Source organism: Bos javanicus, chromosome 12, assembly GCF_032452875.1.
Source record: "Bos javanicus breed banteng chromosome 12, ARS-OSU_banteng_1.0, whole genome shotgun sequence".
In the NCBI taxonomy this organism is placed as follows: Eukaryota; Metazoa; Chordata; class Mammalia; order Artiodactyla; family Bovidae; genus Bos; species Bos javanicus.
The window spans coordinates 75,790,335-75,808,419 of record NC_083879.1 but is presented as its reverse complement, the minus strand read 5'-3'; the positions used below and the strand labels follow the sequence as shown (position 1 = coordinate 75,808,419).

General features: G+C 46.1%; 1 protein-coding gene across 2 annotated transcripts in view; it reads right to left on the bottom strand.

The window, feature by feature from the left end:
* The window catches only part of FARP1 (FERM, ARH/RhoGEF and pleckstrin domain protein 1), a 309,083-nt gene that overhangs the window by 51,034 nt on the left and 239,964 nt on the right, over positions 1-18,085 (bottom strand). For both annotated transcript variants that reach the window (XM_061435251.1, XM_061435252.1), the window contains exons 7-13: positions 14,582-14,696; positions 13,581-13,728; positions 10,590-10,685; positions 8,168-8,331; positions 7,270-7,338; positions 4,639-4,714; positions 3,305-3,557 (exon numbers count right to left, since the gene is read on the bottom strand). In XM_061435251.1, coding sequence (XP_061291235.1) covers positions 3,305-3,557; positions 4,639-4,714; positions 7,270-7,338; positions 8,168-8,331; positions 10,590-10,685; positions 13,581-13,728; positions 14,582-14,696 — 921 coding nt within the window. The remainder of the gene's footprint in view (positions 1-3,304; positions 3,558-4,638; positions 4,715-7,269; positions 7,339-8,167; positions 8,332-10,589; positions 10,686-13,580; positions 13,729-14,581; positions 14,697-18,085) is intronic.

Here is an 18,085-nt window from a genome sequence, read left to right as displayed (position 1 = left end):
TAAGTTCATACCTTTTGCTCCTCCATATTTCATGATCAGACTGCTATATGATTAGAGGTAAAAACAAAACTCATTTGGGCAAACCACCTTCACAAATAAACCACAGATTCCAAATGTGACTCTGTTTAACTCACATTTGACTACTTTTTATATAGCAAGTTGACATCTTTTTCTAAGTTCAAAACAGGAAAAGCAAAATTGGGATATAAACTGCAAAAACCCCATAAAATAAAAAGCAGAAGTTCCTCTTACCTAGTATGGACTCAACAACCTAAGGCTACCTGATTCCTAGTCTTCATGATTTTAATTATTAATCCACACAAGAATGTCAAAAAATAAAATATTGAATCCAAAAATTCCTAGTACATTAAGATACCACAAAGAGTAACACACTGAAGTCTAGAGGCCAAGGCTCTGGTCTTAGCTTTGTCATGCAATAGCTATAGGACAACATGAAGTCTCTTACCTTCATCAGAACAAGGTTTCTTAACAATAAATGAAGGTTTAACTTAGGTGACCTCTAAGGTCCCTTCTGGTTTTAAAATTCTGCGACTCTGTTAAATATGTAAATCTAAAGCAAGACATGAAGAGACTACTTCAATGAACATCTTTCAAGCTTTCCAGTAATCAATTTGATTCATCAATCATGCACTGAATCAAATGACTAGGAAGATGAAGCCAAAGTGTGTATAAAAATGGATTAAGTTTTCAGAATCTTTAAAACCAATGTCTTGACATTCATGTGGACAGTCACATGTGAACCACAGGGTCTGTCAATATTTTTGCTTGTTCAACGCTGCTGCCAAATTCTACTCAGTTTCCTAAACACGCTTAGTTAGCTTTTCCTCATGACAAAGCCACATGATGAGTTTTTATAAGGCCACTGGCAAGGCGGCACCCCAGGGATGGATCACTGTTACAACTCTTTCCAATAGTTTTGTAGTTACTTAGGATCTATAATTTTTGTTCTACAATTTATCTTTTTTTTTTTTTTTAAAAAGTACCAAAGACTGAAAAGTACCAAAGAGCAGGCAAAGTACCAAAATACCCAAAAACATTTCATTTGTAATGCTTTTCTTATTCGGCAAGCAAGCCAACATTTCAGCTAACCCTCTCATCACATTCCACTAGGTTCTAGAAGGCAATAGCATGTGGCCGAGAGATGACCCTGGCTGCCTAGCAGAGCCATCTGGGGAGCCCAAGAGGCACTCCAGACCCATTATATCTCAATTTCTAAGGTCAGGACTCAGGCAGCAACCATTTAAAAAATGTCTCAGGTGATTCCAAAGTGCCGCTAAGGCTGAGAAGCAATGCAAGTTCAAACCACCTTCCATCTGAAATGCAGAATACTGGGTGGAAGGCACTGGTACAGGCGGGACGATTTAAAAAGAAACCAAACCTCTCAATACTTCCGCTTTCTTTTTTTTCCTGCACAGAGAAACAGCCCAAAGTCACTGATCCGGGGAGAAGACACTGTTCCTGAGAGTGTGAATGTTAAGAATATGCATAAAAATCAACCAAAGGCCATGAGACTGGGAAACAGTCCTTCTCAGCCGAGTGCACTATTCAAAGGCAGACACCGAGTTTGCTAACTTCTTGGTGACGATAGCATGCACCCTTCGAGATCTTACTTTCTCCTGTGTCATCACTCCAAAGCATCTCTGTGCTTCACCAAGAGGTTCTGACAGCCAGTTACAGCTTCTTCAAGCATCACTAACATTTGCCCAAACCAAACCAGCAATCCCACGCCAATTATAGTTCATGAGGATTTATATCATTTCATCGGAAGTCTGCAAAGAAGAGAAAGAATTCCACAAGCTTCTGATTTAAATATTGATTAGTCTTCACTAAGATTTCAACCACGCTTCACCTCAACAAGCAACCAACTTACACTGGGCCTTGAATTTTGTCAATTCCTCACTTTATGAGGCATAGCAAAGCAGTCCTTCTTTTAAAGAAGGGGTTCAAAGTAAAGCCTGCACCCTTCCTGGGACCTCAGTGACACTTTAGTCCCAACACTCAACCAAATGGGAGAATGATCTGTGTACATGATTGAACATACGTAGAAAATTTCCATGTAAATAAGACACACTAAACACAGGATCAGATTCATAATAGTATTTCTTCCTCACCTTCAACCAGAAAGAGAAACAAGCTCTTGGTATAATCAGAGAAACTTGTCATGATACGTTTAGTTGTTAGTCTGAAAGATTTGAGAAGTCAGGCATGGCCTATCCAAACCCGTCTGCCCAAAACTCCCTGTGACAAATGTCAATTACAAATTAACAAGCCGCTAGGACTCATCCTCCCCAGGGAAACCCTGGACTCCAGGTTTCCAACCTTTGGGGACTGGTCCTCTTGTCTCCTCATTCATCCTCCTCTCTCTCCTGGTTCAGAGGCAGGCCACCCAAGGACTTCTTTGTCCTCACCCTGGAGGGGGAGCTCAGCACGGCTGGGTTGCCAAACACCAGGGGCTGGCTCAGAGGGTTCACCATTTCAGAATCTGAATCGCTGGATTCACTTCCACTGCTGGTGGAACCCTCGGTCATTTGCAGAGGTGCCTTGCCAGTGGTACCCACTGACCGCGCCATCCTTGAGGCTGGACCCATGAGAGGTGTACCATTAGCTAGCATTCTACCTCCTGAACCAGCCAGGCCTCCCTTTCCAAGGCCATCAGGCATATCCATTGCCTCCGAGGTTGAGGCTACCTGGCTAAGAATGAGTGGATCTGTCTCTGACTTGTTATACCTCAGATTCTTTAAGTATGGCCTTTGTGAGCTGGGGGAACCGTTTTCATAATGGGGCTCCTGGCTTGGGAAACTCTCTCCTCCCACACCTCTCTCTCTGTGGTCATGTGTGGTTTCAGAAACATAGCCTTGAGACCCGGTCCTGTCCCAGCTCAGACTTGGACTTGAACTCCTGCTGCTGGGAGACAAGGGAGTGGCCAGGGGACTGTGACCGCCTGAACCTCTGAACATCTCGTCTATCAGAGAGCTGTGTCGTGGGAGTCTGGGGCTCCCACTCAGATCGAAGCTGAGGTCTGCTGAGTCATCGTCAAGGAATTCTCTGGAAGGGGGCCGGGAGGACTTGGCAGGGTGAGGGGCAGCCCGGGGCCTAGCCTCTATTCGCCTCTCATCATCCCTGGATGGCAGATAAACGCCACTGGTCACGTCAGCCTCATAGTTGTCATTTGTTTGGGACCGGGACGCGTGCTCCCTGAGCAGGTCGGATTCACTGTCTACGTCACTGCAGTCAATGAAAGGAATGGACGCGCTGCTGCCTCGGGCAGCCTCGGATGCTGGACCTGTGCTTGGCTGCGGGGGCCGCGGCCTACTCTGCTGGGGCCTGTCCTTAACGAGCTCCTCGTCTTCCTCCGCCGCCGCCCCGCTGGCCCCGTCTCCCTTCGCGCTCCCGGCCGGGCTCCTGGACGGGCCGGGGCCGCGCTGCCGCTCAGCGTCCTCGGCCGACGCCGCGGTCAGGTCCCCGCCCTGCGGGCAGCTCTGGCCGCCCGGGGGTTCAGAGCCTTCTCCGAGGGTCAGGCTGACACTCTGCTGAGCCTGGGGGAAGAAGCGGGGTGGGGGTGGGGGGAGATAGAAAAGGGAGCCGTTAGACCCCAGCGCAAAGAGAGAGCAGGCAAGACGCGGCGTCTAACGAATAGCAGAGCCTTGCGCACCAAGTGGCCAAGGAATGCTTGGGAAAGCCTACCCTCCGGTCCTGGAACAAAGCGCCCTGGCACTAAGCGGGCCCTCCCAGGGGTGTCTCGCCAGGTTCCAGAATGTTCTTTCAGGGTCCCCGGCAGCCCAAGCGAGGCAGGGCCGCAGCATTCTAGGACCCGGGGTCTCCCGAGTTTTCTTTGGAACAAGAGCGCCCTTCCCGCCCACAGGGGGCTTCCCGAGGTGGTGTCGGGGCAGGGGGAAGAGGAAAGGCACCCGCCCAGGGGCCCCCAAAGCCAGTTGACACGGATTTCAGACAAATGACAGAAACCATCTTTGTTTCAATGCCCAAGGGCAGGAATGAGCTGGTCACGGCTCTCTTTGGAGTCACACAATGAAATCGCCTTCGTGTGCTTCCCCAACAAAGGTCTTATTCTCCTGTAGAGAAAACCCTGAGAGCACATCCAGAGACCAGCTCGGGGCAAATGAGCTCTGGCCACCCTCAGAGCAAGAGTGATAATGGGTTCGGCTGCCAACTGTGGGCGCTGCGGTGTAACGCGAGCCCTGGGAACTGGCCGCCTGGTCCTCTGCCAGCGCGAGGTTCTGACCTTGGCACCGAAGGGGAGCTACACCCATCCCTCGAGAACTAGGTTCCTGACACCCGGCCACAGCTGGAGGAGGAGGGTGGGCTTGGCTCTGGGGGGCCCACCAGCCCTATGCTGAGCTCAGGCCAACAGAGAAACATCCTCGGGAGCAAGGGCGTGGGAGGGAGAGGGGCAGGGATACAGGCCGGGGTCTCGGAGCCCAGGCTTCCGAGCTGAGGAGTGCAGAGCCTGAGGCTTGCCGGGGTCAGAGCACAGAGCTCGACTCCCCAGAAAACACCCCTGAAGGGTGAAGGACGAAGACCTCAAAAGCAGACCCGGTCCTCAGCAGAGGACGTCTGGTGGCAAACAGAGCTATGAGAGCGGCTGACACCATCACTGACTTGTTTCGGCACTTCTGAATTTGGCTCTGACGGCTGTGTAGCAAGGCTTCTGATGGAATGGATCTTGCTGTGTTTCCTGGGAGAAATCACACAAGACAGACCAAATTAGATGACGTGGTTTTTTTTTTTTGTTGCTATTGATTAAAAAAAAACAAACAGCACTAGGTACTCACTCAATAGGGAAGGCACCTAAAGTAGCCTGGATAAATGATCCCTGGAAACAGACGCCGCCACCCCTTCTCTAACACCCGTAGGATCCAGGGGTTGCTTCAACCTTGAGCTAGTTCTCGGTGTCCCTAGCTTCTGCTGGATTGGTCCAGCTGGTTGGGAGCACCAGCTCCTGAATGCTCACTCTATAGTTGTGGGAAATGTCGCCGGGAGGGAGAAGGTAGCTGCACTCACAAAAGCTCTGAATTGCAAGCGATGGTGTGACTATACGAAATCAATTTGCGTGCTCTGGGTAATGATTTTGTAGATCAGTTCTGTAATAGAGGCCACTGGCACTAATCGGCTGACTCCTTCGCAGCCCTCGGTTCGGAGAAAAGGCCCTGCCCCAGGAATGAATTTATAGACTCCACAGTAGAAGAAGCTGGATTTCAGTGCCACCAACACCTCCCCTTTAATCTTTTCTTTCCCTTAGTGAGTTGGGCCCCACCTTCCCAGGGAGCACGCATTAGCAACCTTTAAGGCACTCACACACATGTGCTAAGCCACTCAGTTGTGCCTGACTCTGCGACCCCATGGACTGTAGCATGCTAGGCTCCTCTATCCATGGGATTCTCCAGGCAAGAATACTGGAGTGGGTTGTCATTTCCTTCTCCAGGGGATCTTCCGAATGCAGGGATCGAACCCAAGTCTCTCATGTCTCCTGCATTGGCAGGCGGGTTCTTTACCACTAGTGCCACCTGGGAAGCCCATTCACACACATGAAACTGTAGAGAGATTAAATTCCAATGTCTAGCCAGCTTTTCTTTAAAATACTCCAAAGTAACACATCAAAGCTCTGGAGCACCCACATTCTGAGTCGGAGAGAGCAGGGCCCCTTCTCATATGATCCCCAAAAGACTAATTTAAATCATCTGAAAAAATGATGGGGTTTGTTACATCTAGATAACCTTCTGAACCTTACGTCTCTGGATACGGGGAGGTAGAAACAAGCCCAGTTCTGAATCACGACAATATACAAGGACGGTCACGGCAGTGTGTTTGTTTCAGCAAAGCAAAACACCCAACAACCCGAATGTTTGTCACAGGGAATCAGATAAATTAAAAATAATACTTTCCGGATACCATAAAATGATGAACCTAGATCTCAAACTCAGGGTAGGGTTTAAGAAGTAAGATGCACAATTATGTACAATGTAATACTGCTTATTCAAATGAAAAAGGACATCCCCAGGGAAATTCTGCCTGTTCTCTTGGGTGCTCGAATATTTCTATTAGAAGTAACGTGAATCAGGTACTTTGCCTCTGGGGAGAGGAGGAGGGGCATAACGAAGGCTGTTGCTTAAAGGGGGTTTTTCACTGCATCCCTAACCACAATAGCTACGAATAAAAGAAGAAATAAAACCCCAGGAACAAAATATTAAAAATGTTACTAGCTAATTCTAAGTAGTAGGAACATGCATGCTTGCTGTATTCTCTGTGCTTTATTATACTTTTTAAATGTGTTCAAGTGAAAAAAGAAAAACATTAAAACAAACACTTGTAATTCTCCAGGTAGGAACACCAGAGTAGGTAGCCATTCCCTTTCTCCAGATCTTTCAGATCCAGGAATTGAACCTGGGTCTCCTGCATCGCAGGCAGATTCTTTACTGTCTGAGCCACCAGGGAAGCTCTGTTACTAAACAGTCCTTGGTGAACCAACATTTCATCCCTTAACCCTTTTCTTTTAGTCCCTCTAGGCAGAACAATGCTGAAGGGCAATGGGCTCTGGAGCTGGGTGACCTGGGCGAGTTACTCAGCATCTTTGAGCTAATGTGTCCCAGTCTTTAAAAAGGGAAGAAAATAGCACTGACCTGGCAGAGATGGCATAAAGACTCCTTAAGTTCATATATCTAGGGGACTTGGGACAAGGTCTGGCATATGACAAGAGCTACCAGCATTTGCTAACAACAATAACAAATTGTTTCTCTTCAAACTTCATCGCGTTAAAAAGTGTATAGAACTCTACTCAGTACAGTACTCTGTAATGACCTGCAATGTAGATTCTATGGGAGTAGGATACAAAAAGAGGAGATATATGTATAACTGATTCATTTTGCTGTACACATCAGAAACTAACATTGTAAACAATGATACTCCAATAAAAATTAATTAAATAAATAAATAAAACTAAAGAAAAGGGGTTGCAACTTTTCCAATTAAAAAAGATTTCATAGAAATACTGTCAGTTCAAATCCCCGAATATCGAAGGACTCAAGGGTGAGTAGGTTTTCACAGCACTGTATCCCCTCTGTAAGCTGCTGTTCCTCCTCCATCCCTGTCCCCTGCCCCCTTCCTCTCACCTCGGAATGAGGGTCTGCAGCTGTTCTTAACACTGAACAGGCAGGGCCGACCTGTGGCCCACCCACCCGTCGCCCACCGAGAACGATTTCCCTCAAACAGAAGCAGCACTGACGTTTCTCTTACCTTTCAAACTGCACTTTCTTATGTCCGCCTTCTTTAACATAGTCGAGAACCTGCTTCTGAGTCCGACCACTAAAACGAAGACCGCGGGTGGGAAGGGAGAAGACGGCAAGGCGTTCTCAGGTCACACTCAGCCCAGCCCTCTGCCCTCTTTGCCTCCCCTCCTCCCGTAAGCAGTCCCAGGAGAACCTGTGCTTTGCTGTCCCTTCTCCGTCTTGATATTTCCCTTATCAATATATAACAGAAAAAAGGTCCAACCACCCAATAATCCTGTGTTTGGTTATGGAGCAACCATCCCAAGAGCCTGTATACTTCACGAAAGCGGGACAGTTCTAGTCACCACACACGCCAATGCCTAGGATGGAATCTGACACACAGCAGACTCTCAAGGATTTATTGAAAGACTGAGAGAAACTGAAGCGACGAGTCTACACAGTCTTTGGTGAAGATACAGCAAATTTTTTTTTTTTTTCCCATGTGGACCATTTTTAAAGTCTTTATTGAATTTGTTACAATATTGCTTACATTTTATATTTTAGTATTTTGGCTAGTGAGGCATGTGGGACCTTAGCCCCCGAATCAGGAATCCACACGCACTGCATTAGAAGGCGAAGTCTCAACCTCTGGACTGCCAGGGAATTTCCTCTACAGCAATGTTAACAAGGCACTTTCGCTTCTACCTAGAAAGGGAATTCTTTGTGCACTAGAGAGCTCCACTGGGAGCTGACCATGGCCGGGTAGACAGCCTCGTGGCCATCTAAGATTCAAATAGAACACAACTAGGAGCCTTCTAGGATGACCAAGCAAACACCCAATCTGCCAAGTTGTCTTGGAAGATAACTTGAAAGTCTTGGGGAAATGAATCCATGATAAACGTGGAGATGGGAAGTATAATCCTTACCTGAACCGAAACGATGACCCTCGGCTAAAGAGAACGGGCTTGGGCTTTGGCTTGGGCTCTTCAAAAAGTCTAAAAAAGGCATGATGTTCAACACAGATTTTCCAGAAGGACTTGCAAAAATCCCGACTGGCCATTAGAAATTCCAAGGTATCCTGGTACGAGCTCTAAAAAGAGAAGAGACCATCATGGGTTTTCTCATTTCCACAGATGTTCAGTTGAAAAACAGGCAAGGGGGCAGAAAACAAATTTGTCCCATAAAGTTTCAGCCGTGTATTCCATTATGACATGACCATAAATCCACATTCTGAGTAAAATACAGGAGTTCCTTACGATGCCATATTGTCGTCTTTCAACCATTTTCTTCCCCACTTAATTCCTTAGAGGAACAGACAATGGGACACTCAGTAGAAATCAACATTCCCTTTGACTGAATTCATAAACAAATTCTGTTCATTTGGCTTACATTTCCTTCTTCAAAAAAACCCCAAGTACCAAAATTCCTTTTATGTCTCCTTAAAAGAATCGAAACAGTTTTTCTTTCCATTCTCTCTCTCGTGGTTCATGCCAACTTTGAATATTGTGCTTAAGCCTTTCCTCCATTAAATAGCGTAAGATTCCAGCCTCCAGGTGGCCCCAGGGACCATACAGGAAATGAACATTTTTTTTTCTGGGGCACAAAAGTATCAGTCAAGGCTGAAAAATTTATGTCCTTTGATTTGAGAAAGGGGATATGGTAATTTTCTACTCCTAGGCTGAATGCTCCCAATTTAAGTGACCAGCTTATGTAAACAAAGGTTACCACAGTCCTGAACATTCCCAGCAGTCCCAGCTATTTTGGGGGAATCTCACAGTTCTGTTTCAACTTACAGACAAGTCATGCTGTAGTACACAGTCTTTTGGACTCAAAACACATTTTCTCATACAAAATAACTTCCAAGGGTGCCTGCTTCCCAGGTCAGGTCATAAAAACCCATTTCATCCATACTGTATCCAAACTACTATAAGCCTTGTTGGTGTTCAGTTGCTCAGTCATGTCCAACTCTTTCTGACCCCCATGGACTGAGGCATGCTAGGCTTCCCTGTCATTCACCATCTCCCGGAGTCTGCTCAAACTCATGTCCGTTGAGTCAATGATGTCATCCAAATACCTCATCCTCTGTCGACCCCTCCTCCTCCTGCCCTCAATCTTTCCCAGCATCAGGGTCTTTTCCAATGAGTCAGCTCTTCACACAAGGTGGCCAAAGTATTGGAGATTCAGCATCAGTCCTTCCAATGAATATTCAGTGTTGATTTCTTTCAGGATTGAGTGATTTAATTTCCTTGTTGTCCAAGGGACTATAAACCTTCAGTTCAGTTCAGTCGCTCAGTCATGTCTGACTCTTTGCAACCCCATGAACTGCAGCATGCCAGGCCTTCCTGTCCATCACCAACTCCTGGAGTCCACCCAAACCCATGTCCATCGAGTCGGTGATACCATCCAACCATCTCATCCTCTGTCGTCCCCTTTTCCTCCTGCCCTCAATCTTTCCCAGCATCAGGGTCTTTTCAGATGAGCCAGCTCTCCGCATCAGGTGGCCAAACTACTGGAGTTTCAGCTTTAACATCAGTCCCTCCAATGAACACCCAGGACTGATCTCCTTTAGGATGGACTGGTCGGATCTCCTTGCAGTCCAAGGGACTCTCAAGAGTCTTTTCCATCACCACAGTTCAAAAGCATCAATTCTTCGGCACTCAGCTTTCTTTATAGTCCAACTCTCACATCCATACACGATCACTGGAAAAACCATAGCCTTGACTAGACAGACCTTTGCTGTCCAAGAGACTATAAACCTAGACTGCCATATAATCTTTTTCCTCCCATGGGAAAAAAGTACTCCAGTTCTGGCTGGGGACACCAGTGCTCTGTCATCACCTCCTCCACCCTATTTATAGTGGAAGGAGAAGATGCTTTCTTCCTTTTTAGACCCAGTGCCACGTGAGTAATATCTTTAGAGGGTCTGTGGGCAGCCTGTGTGGGACGAGCTGGGTCAGTTCCTGAGAATGCACTGTCAGGGGTGGGTGGCCCCTGGATGGACAGGGACTGGCCTGGAACATGGAAGAATGCTGAACGGGATCTGGAGGTGACCGAGGCTGGAGACACAGCGACTACAAAGTGGGGTTGGGGAGGGGGGCGTCGGATGTGCACACATCTGTGCACAGGGAAGTGACTCCTCCCAGGCACACATCTGTGCCCTGTCTACTGATGGCAGCTGTGGAGCGGCTCAGCCTTTGGACACACCGCACAGACCAGCAGACTCCTGGAGGGCTGCTGGCCTCGGGTTCCACCTGCGCCCTAGTGAGACCCACTCCACCCCGAGGTGACTCAAGTTCACTTGAGGAACATCAAATCCTGTCCCCACGGAGGTTCCTGAGAGGCACTTACGTTCACATCTGGGCGGAGCTTGATAAGAAAGCGCTTCCTCTTGAAGCTCAGCTTCCGCACCTTTGCCCAGTTGAAGGCGTTGATCTTCGTAAAACCCTGAGGAGAGAGGCATCAGCTGGTGAGCCGAGAACTGCATGATAAGCAACACGGGAGCTGGTCTGCTTTACTCCCAGGGATCAGAAAGGAGGGCTGATGTGACTGTTCATAAGAATGCTTCCTGCTGCAGAATTCCAGGGCTCTGTGGCTGTGAGTGATACCCACTCCCTTCCTAGATTCATTGTTTTGCACTAATTCTATGATCTGACTTTCACACTTAAGTCTGCCTCCAGGGAGAGAAGAGGCTGGCCAAGCAGCTGATAAAAGAGAAAGATAAATAAAAATAATAACCATGACAACCACCATAATTATTAGCGACCATCACTGAGCAAGTGCCAGGTACGGTCCCAAGTCCTTTACAGGCCTTTTCTTGTGAAACCTTACATGAAAGCCCAGTGAGCTGGGTTTATCTTCATTCTACCCATGTGGAACTTGCAGCACGGCAAGATTTTAATTTGTTCTAAATCATACGGTCCCTGCAGCAGAATGAGATTCCCAGGCGTCTGCCTAAACCAGGAGCCACAGAAGCAACAGAGCAGTTAGCAATCACACTCTGTCCACACTGCTCTGGCCCCTGGACCCGGCCGGCTTCCCGCAGCATGGGTCAGAGGGAGACCCCACCCTCGGGGTGTCTCTGATACCGGAGCACAGTCTCTGGGAGGGATGCATGTATCCTCATCTTCAATCGCCAGGTGGGATGTGGGGGACCCACAGAGGGGAGCCCCCATATTCCAGCTCCCATCTGTCCCATCCTCTCAGCTGAAATTAGAATTCCTCCAGCCCACTGGAACACCAGGACCATTTGTTTAAATTGGCTGGAATGAAGCAATTAGGCACTGGCAGGAAGATTAATTCCAAGACACAGTCCTTGTACATGATTACATTACTGAGCAGTTCTCCACATTTCAAGTGTCTCAAACACAATCAAAGCAAATTAATTCAATTGTGAGGCACGTCTTCCCCGTCTCCCCCCCACCACCCTGATCTTTAGAAATGTTGAAGGGTTTTAATTTTGAAATGGGATGCTAGGACTGACAACTACATTGTTTTATTGTCATTTTTTTTTCCTCATCGGGGACTCCTAGATTATGTCTGTGGGTCAAGAACTGTTAGGGACAGTCACTTTCTCAAACGCTACACTGCTCTTAAAATATTGCTTCCTAGTGTCTCAGAGGAAACCTACTTCAACTTCTCTTGGGACATGAATCTGTAGTGATTAGGGTTCACTGTAAACATCTGACGGCTTCCCCACTGGCTCAGTGGTAAAGAACTCACCCTGCCCAATGTGGGAGACCCAGGCTCGACCCCTGGGGTCAGGAAGATCTCCTGGAGAAGGGAATGGCTACCCACTCTAGTATTCTTGCCTGGAGAAACTCATGGACAGAGGAGCCTGGCGGGCTACAGTCCACGGAGTTGCAAAGAGGTGGACACAACTAAGCAACTAACACACAGATGCAGATAAACATCTGACACAGGAGAGACAGAATCCCTGGTTATTTTGGTAACAAAGGGGGAGATGGAACACAATCCAGCAGAGTTCAAAAAAAACTTTAGGTCATGCATGAGTTTACACATTCGAAACACGGTGAAATCTGACCCTACTTCATGAGCCAGGCAGATGCTTTCTTTATATCCCTTTGAAACCGAAGCACAGATTATCCACTCTTGTTTAAAAGAGAAGCCTTGAGGGATGCATTGCCCAGCACAGGGAATCCAGCCAATATTTTCTAACAACTTTAAATGGAGTATAATTTATAAAATACTCAATCACTGTGTTGTGCACCTGAGAGCAATATAATACGTTAAATCGATTATAAAAAAGAAAATTAAATTAAAAGTTCTTCAATTAAAGAAAAGAAAAAAGTCTTGGGGAAAAGCTTTGAGGTGGTGCATATGTTCCCTGTCTTGATTTCATGGATGGTTTCATAGGATATACAAGGTTAAGAACTTACCCATATTAAAGAATGGCACATGTTAAATGTTTGCATTTAATTGCATGTCAATAACACTTCAATGGTATTATTAAGAAACAGAGATGCATTCATCAATAACATTACAGCAGCGCTGTGATCAAGGCTGCACACATTTCAGAATGCAGAGTATTAAGTCCTTTCATAAAACACAGGTAAGGGTCCAAGAACAGTATGTTTTGCTGCAAAATTACAGTAGGACATGGACACAGCTTCTAGGAATTCATAAAACTGCTGTATCCTCTAAGTTAGGTAAATGTGAAATCATCAAGCTGACTTAGGTAAAATCCAAATCAATTAAAACAAACAAACTCCAATTAGGTTAAACAAATGAGATGAATATCATGAGCAAGTGTGGAAAAGGTGCTTATTTTGTGGATCTGAAATCTTGATTCCATTCAACTATGTTCTACGTTAGGTCCACAGAGAGATACAGATAACTGCGATCCTACAAGGTCAATGTGCTAAGTCACTTTGGTCGTGTCCGCTTCTTTGCAACTCTATGCACCATAGCCTGCCAGGCTCCCCTTTCCATGAGATTCTGCAGGAAAGAATATTGATTGGGTTGCCATGTCCTCCTCCAGGGGATCTTCCCAACCCAGGGATCAAACCCACGTCTCTTACATCTCCTGCACTGGCAAGTGGGTTCTTTACCACTTGGGAAGCCCACAAAGTCACTAAACACAAACAAATCTGCAAGCACGGATTCCCCAAGCAGAGCAAGGGCAAAGGAAAGCCAGTCTGCAAGTGTGAGGGCACGGAAAGACACAGGAAACCTTCTAGTGAGGTTTGCCCGTTCCCTTTGTCACCTAAAAATAATTACTGGAGATCTTAGCCTGGACCACCCAACAAGGATTCAGAGTTGAAGGGTCAACTCTTATCTCTCCATCACCAAGGGAACCGAGCTGGTTCTAAATGCTCTTACCTGAAACACTAGAATCCCCGTGTTGGCCACGGCCAGGTTGATCTTCGTGCCTTCCCGGTCCTTGGCCGGGTGCAATCGGACGCCGTACATCTCCAGTTTGCGGGCAATCTCTAGGAGCTGGAAATCCGATTCTGCTGGTGTTTGTCCACTGACAGTACAAAAAAATCAAGAGAAAGGCCAGGAGATTTGAACTCCCTGTGTCTATGAACTCAAGATTAAGCACCTTGTCCTGGCAAATAAAAAGGTGTTTCATCACTAACAATGGGGCTACCTGATCAGACGACACCCGGCCTCCAGTTCATTATTACTCAAAGTCAAGCCAGTGGAACAAAAGCTGTACTGCTTGTGTTAACACAAAACCCCCAAAGTCTATCTCATACTCGGCCAGTTTTTCTGGAATCTCAAAGAGTTTCCTTTAAGGTCATATGAAAGCAAAACACCATCATGCTAAAACAAGTTTCTAGTCACTTAGCAATAGCCCTAAATTTGCAAAGTTCAAGGCAACACTCTATCAAAAGCAACTATCAACCAGGACTCAAGTGCTTTCCTTGAAACGCAATAACAAAAACAGGAGGCACAGAGAATAGTTGAAGATATTTTATGGATCAAAAGAAAGAAACCAAAATGGAGGTGGAACAAAGGTTCCCCATTTCCACACTCTTTTTATGCTGTCCCGAGTTCATGAGGTCCCCTTCCTGATTTCCTGTACTTGGTCTTACACTCTTTCTCTTACTCAAAATCACAGGGTCCTAAAATGCCAGTGTTATTCTTGTCTTACAAAAGAGCAAGGAAGGAGTCCAGGGGTGTGGTCTTGAGTGGGTAAGCAGCATCTCTGAGAGTCCAGGACAAGTAACCACACTGACTAAGCCTCTGGGCTCTCCTCCCTCCCTCCCTCTTTGTATATTCCTTCCCGATACTTACTCTGTGCGTATGTACAGGTACTTAATGAATGTCGGAGGACAGAGAGAAACAGCTCAGAGGAAGCAACAAAGGAGACTTACATGTGGTTATGGTGAAATTCCACGATTTTGTCTTCTAGCGCATCTTGCTGAGGTATGTACTTATTTTTTGCTAAATGCTCTCTGTCTGACGCCTCATCAAAATCCCCAATCTCAGCTACAAAGAAAGGGAGAAAGAAAAACCAGCCACATACGATTAATACTCCACAGTTTGTTACATTCCCAGTGGGCTGTTCCCCAGCTAGTAAACTGGAAAAAGTAGCCAAGAACATAAGGCAATCCCAGCTGGTGAGTATCCTAAGGGCGAGATGTGAGAAGCTGTGGACGGGAGGACGGATTTAACAGCTCTGCCACTGTAAGATGACAGTTTCCACTTTCTCTCATCTCTACCCATTGGAAAGAAAACTTCAGAATCATTCCTCTTTGGCCATCCATGTTCCTGGTTTTCTTTCCTCCCCACCCAACTAGGGGTTGCTTCTACTTTAGGCAGTAAATTCTAAACAAGTGGATCAAAACATTCTGATTTCTAAATAATTTAGCCCCAGAATTTCAGGACTTGACAAAATCGACTTTGGAAATGAACATATAACAATTAATGCAAAGCCTAAATGCTTTATCATGTAGAGAAAAGATGATTGTAAATAGGAGTAAAAGCACATAGTGGGCTTCCCACGTGGCTCAGTGGTAAAGAATCCACCTGCCAATGCAGGAGACATAAGAGATACGGGTTTGATCCCTGGGTCAGGAAGATCCCCTGGAGAAGGAAAGAGCAACGCACTCCAGTATTCTTGCCTGGGAAATCCCATGGACGGAGCAGCCTGGCAGGCTACAGTCCACGGGGTCGCGAAAGACTCGGATACAACTAACCAGTGACAACAGAAGGTACCTAATCTAATTTGGTAAAAACATATGGCTCTTAAATTTTGTGTAGTCTTATTATCAGAAATGACCCAACAGACTGCAAATCCTTACAAAATTTTCATCGACAAGAAAGAGGGTACCTATTTTTCTCATGTAACCTCAACACAGTCCCCTAATTGGTCTAACCTGGGAAATTAAGGGATCGAACTTTAAAGTAACCATTGTACCTTTAACAACACTAACTCCAGCTCAGTTTATAGCAATTCAGTACAGATGGGACAGTGTGCCTTATCATATAGGCTGTGTAACAAGCTTAATAAAATGAGCGGAGCCCAGCTGTTTAGAGGAAAGACAAGTTAACCGTTGCTATGAAACCCACCTTTCACTTTGTCTTGTGAAGCAGCTTGTCACACTTTGGGCAATGCACCCTGGTAATCACACAGGATATGCACTATATGTTGGTATAATTCACATCCCCGAGAATATTTGCTTTGCACCCAACACTGCCAACTCGCCTGGCACCAGCTGGGCCACTCGAACAATCAGTTACTCGCTAGCTTCCGACTGCTATGGCAAAATCAATATTATTTCCTAACTGCCCTTTCTTAACAATTTCCTCCTCCCAAAGTTGCCAGTTTCTGTCACAAGGATGACATGGGAGTGGGGGAACCTCCCCACCACACTGCCACCACCCACTGGTGGCCTTGATGATGACGGCACTGTCTTTTTGGAAATCCCTTCTATCCTGGCTCAAAAGAGCCCAGTTCATCTCATTATTCAAAGTAATGGTATTCTATCAATTCCCTATGAAATATCAAATTAATGAATACTGAACCATCATTCCCAGGGGAAATAAGAGCTTAGGTTCCTCCAAGAATCTTGAAACACATTTTCATCAACTAGCTGAGTTTTCTGTATGCTTCTGTAGAAATACATCCTCTTTTATGCACTGTGTTGATTAATTACCATTGAACCCACAGCCAACAGCGCTGTAACTCATGCCCAAATGAAGCAGATCTGCACCCATGTTTGCTTTTCCACGTGTGCGTGTGGGCTCAGACGCTGTCATGTCTGACTCTTTACGATCTCATGGACTGTAGCTTGCCAGGCTCCACTGTCCAAGGAATTTTCCAGGCAAGAATGCTGAAGTGGGATGCCATTTCCTCCTCCAGGGGATCTTCCCAACCCAGGGATCAAACCTGCATCTCCTGCAATGGCAGGCAGATGCATTACCACTGAGCCACCTGGGAAGCCCTTATTTCTCCAAAAGGCACGTCAGAACCTTCCTGCACTTAAGAAGACTACACAGTGGTTCAGCAATGATACCTAGGGGCCATTTAAACAGGGAAATCACCAACAAAGCACAGAAACGCAAGAAGTGTGGCACTGAATGGATCACGGAAAGGATACTTGTTTCCAGTATGAGAGCTGAAACCAGAAAGCAGAGCATCACCTTCTCCGGCCCCAGCTGGGGAGGTGTGTGTGGGAGGTGACTCAGATGTTTTTACCATCTTGTGCATGTCTGCACGTGACCACGAAAGCACCAAAAATGCTAATTCTGGGGCTACAAAGAAACGTTAGAGAGCAGGTGCCTTTGCAAACATGAAATCTACAGATAATGAAGACTGACTGCATATGGTGAGGGCGAGTGAGGACTCACCTAAATCCTGATTTTTTTTTTTTTTTTACGAGTTTTGAGTTTGGGTTTCTTAACATACATGGATTTCAAAACACAGTCTTTTACATAATTCAATATAAGAGTTAAGACTTCCAGTTTGTCCCCTGGCATCAGGGCCAATACACCTGAACTGTCTTTTCCTTGGAATCACTTGCCTTTCAGCTCCTAAAATGCAAGGACAACATGACTATGAAATTTACTTTCTCCCACATGCTTTCTTCTTGGAACTAGAAAGTGGCACCTCCTTATGTCTGGAGAGTTTGAGAATTGATAAGTGTTCAAGATATGACTTACTATTTTTTAATCAGAGGTGTCAAGATTAGCTGATGTGTTTAAGCTAAATCGCCTCAGTCATGTTTGACTCTTTACCATCCTGTGGACAGCAGCCCACCAGGCTCCTCTGTCCATGGGGTTCTCTAGCCAAGAATACTGGAGTGGGTTGCCATGCCCTCCTCCAGGGGATCTTCCTGACCCAGGGATCAAACCCATATCTCTTATGTTTCTGCCTTGGCCGGTGGGTTTTTTAGCACTAGCACTACCTGGGAAGCCCTTATATCAGCTGATGCATACACTGAATTCCTTATCTGTCTCCTCTCAGCAAAAACTAAAAATAACAACTCCAGATCTTGTGATTTTCCTGAACTCTCATGAAGATGTGCTTAGGCAAACTTGTGCTTGTATAACCTCAGACTGGATGCACATACAACCTGCTGAAATGCACCCCAGTTGGCCTCCACGCTACACGAGAGGTCCTCTTATAAACAGGCCCACCTAGTGTTTGAATCTTCTCTTCATCAGCTCGTCCTACTGGTCTTCTCAGAGTCGATTAGGGAAAATTAAAAGTTCGAAGTTTGTACAGGGGATATCTAAGACCAGCAACAAAGGAACCAATGAAAGATATGTCTGAAAGATGACAGTGAATTCAAATGAAAAGAGGAAAATTTTTAAAAATCGGATTGCGTATATAGGAAAAGATGAGATGAAAATACAGCTCAGTAGAGATAATT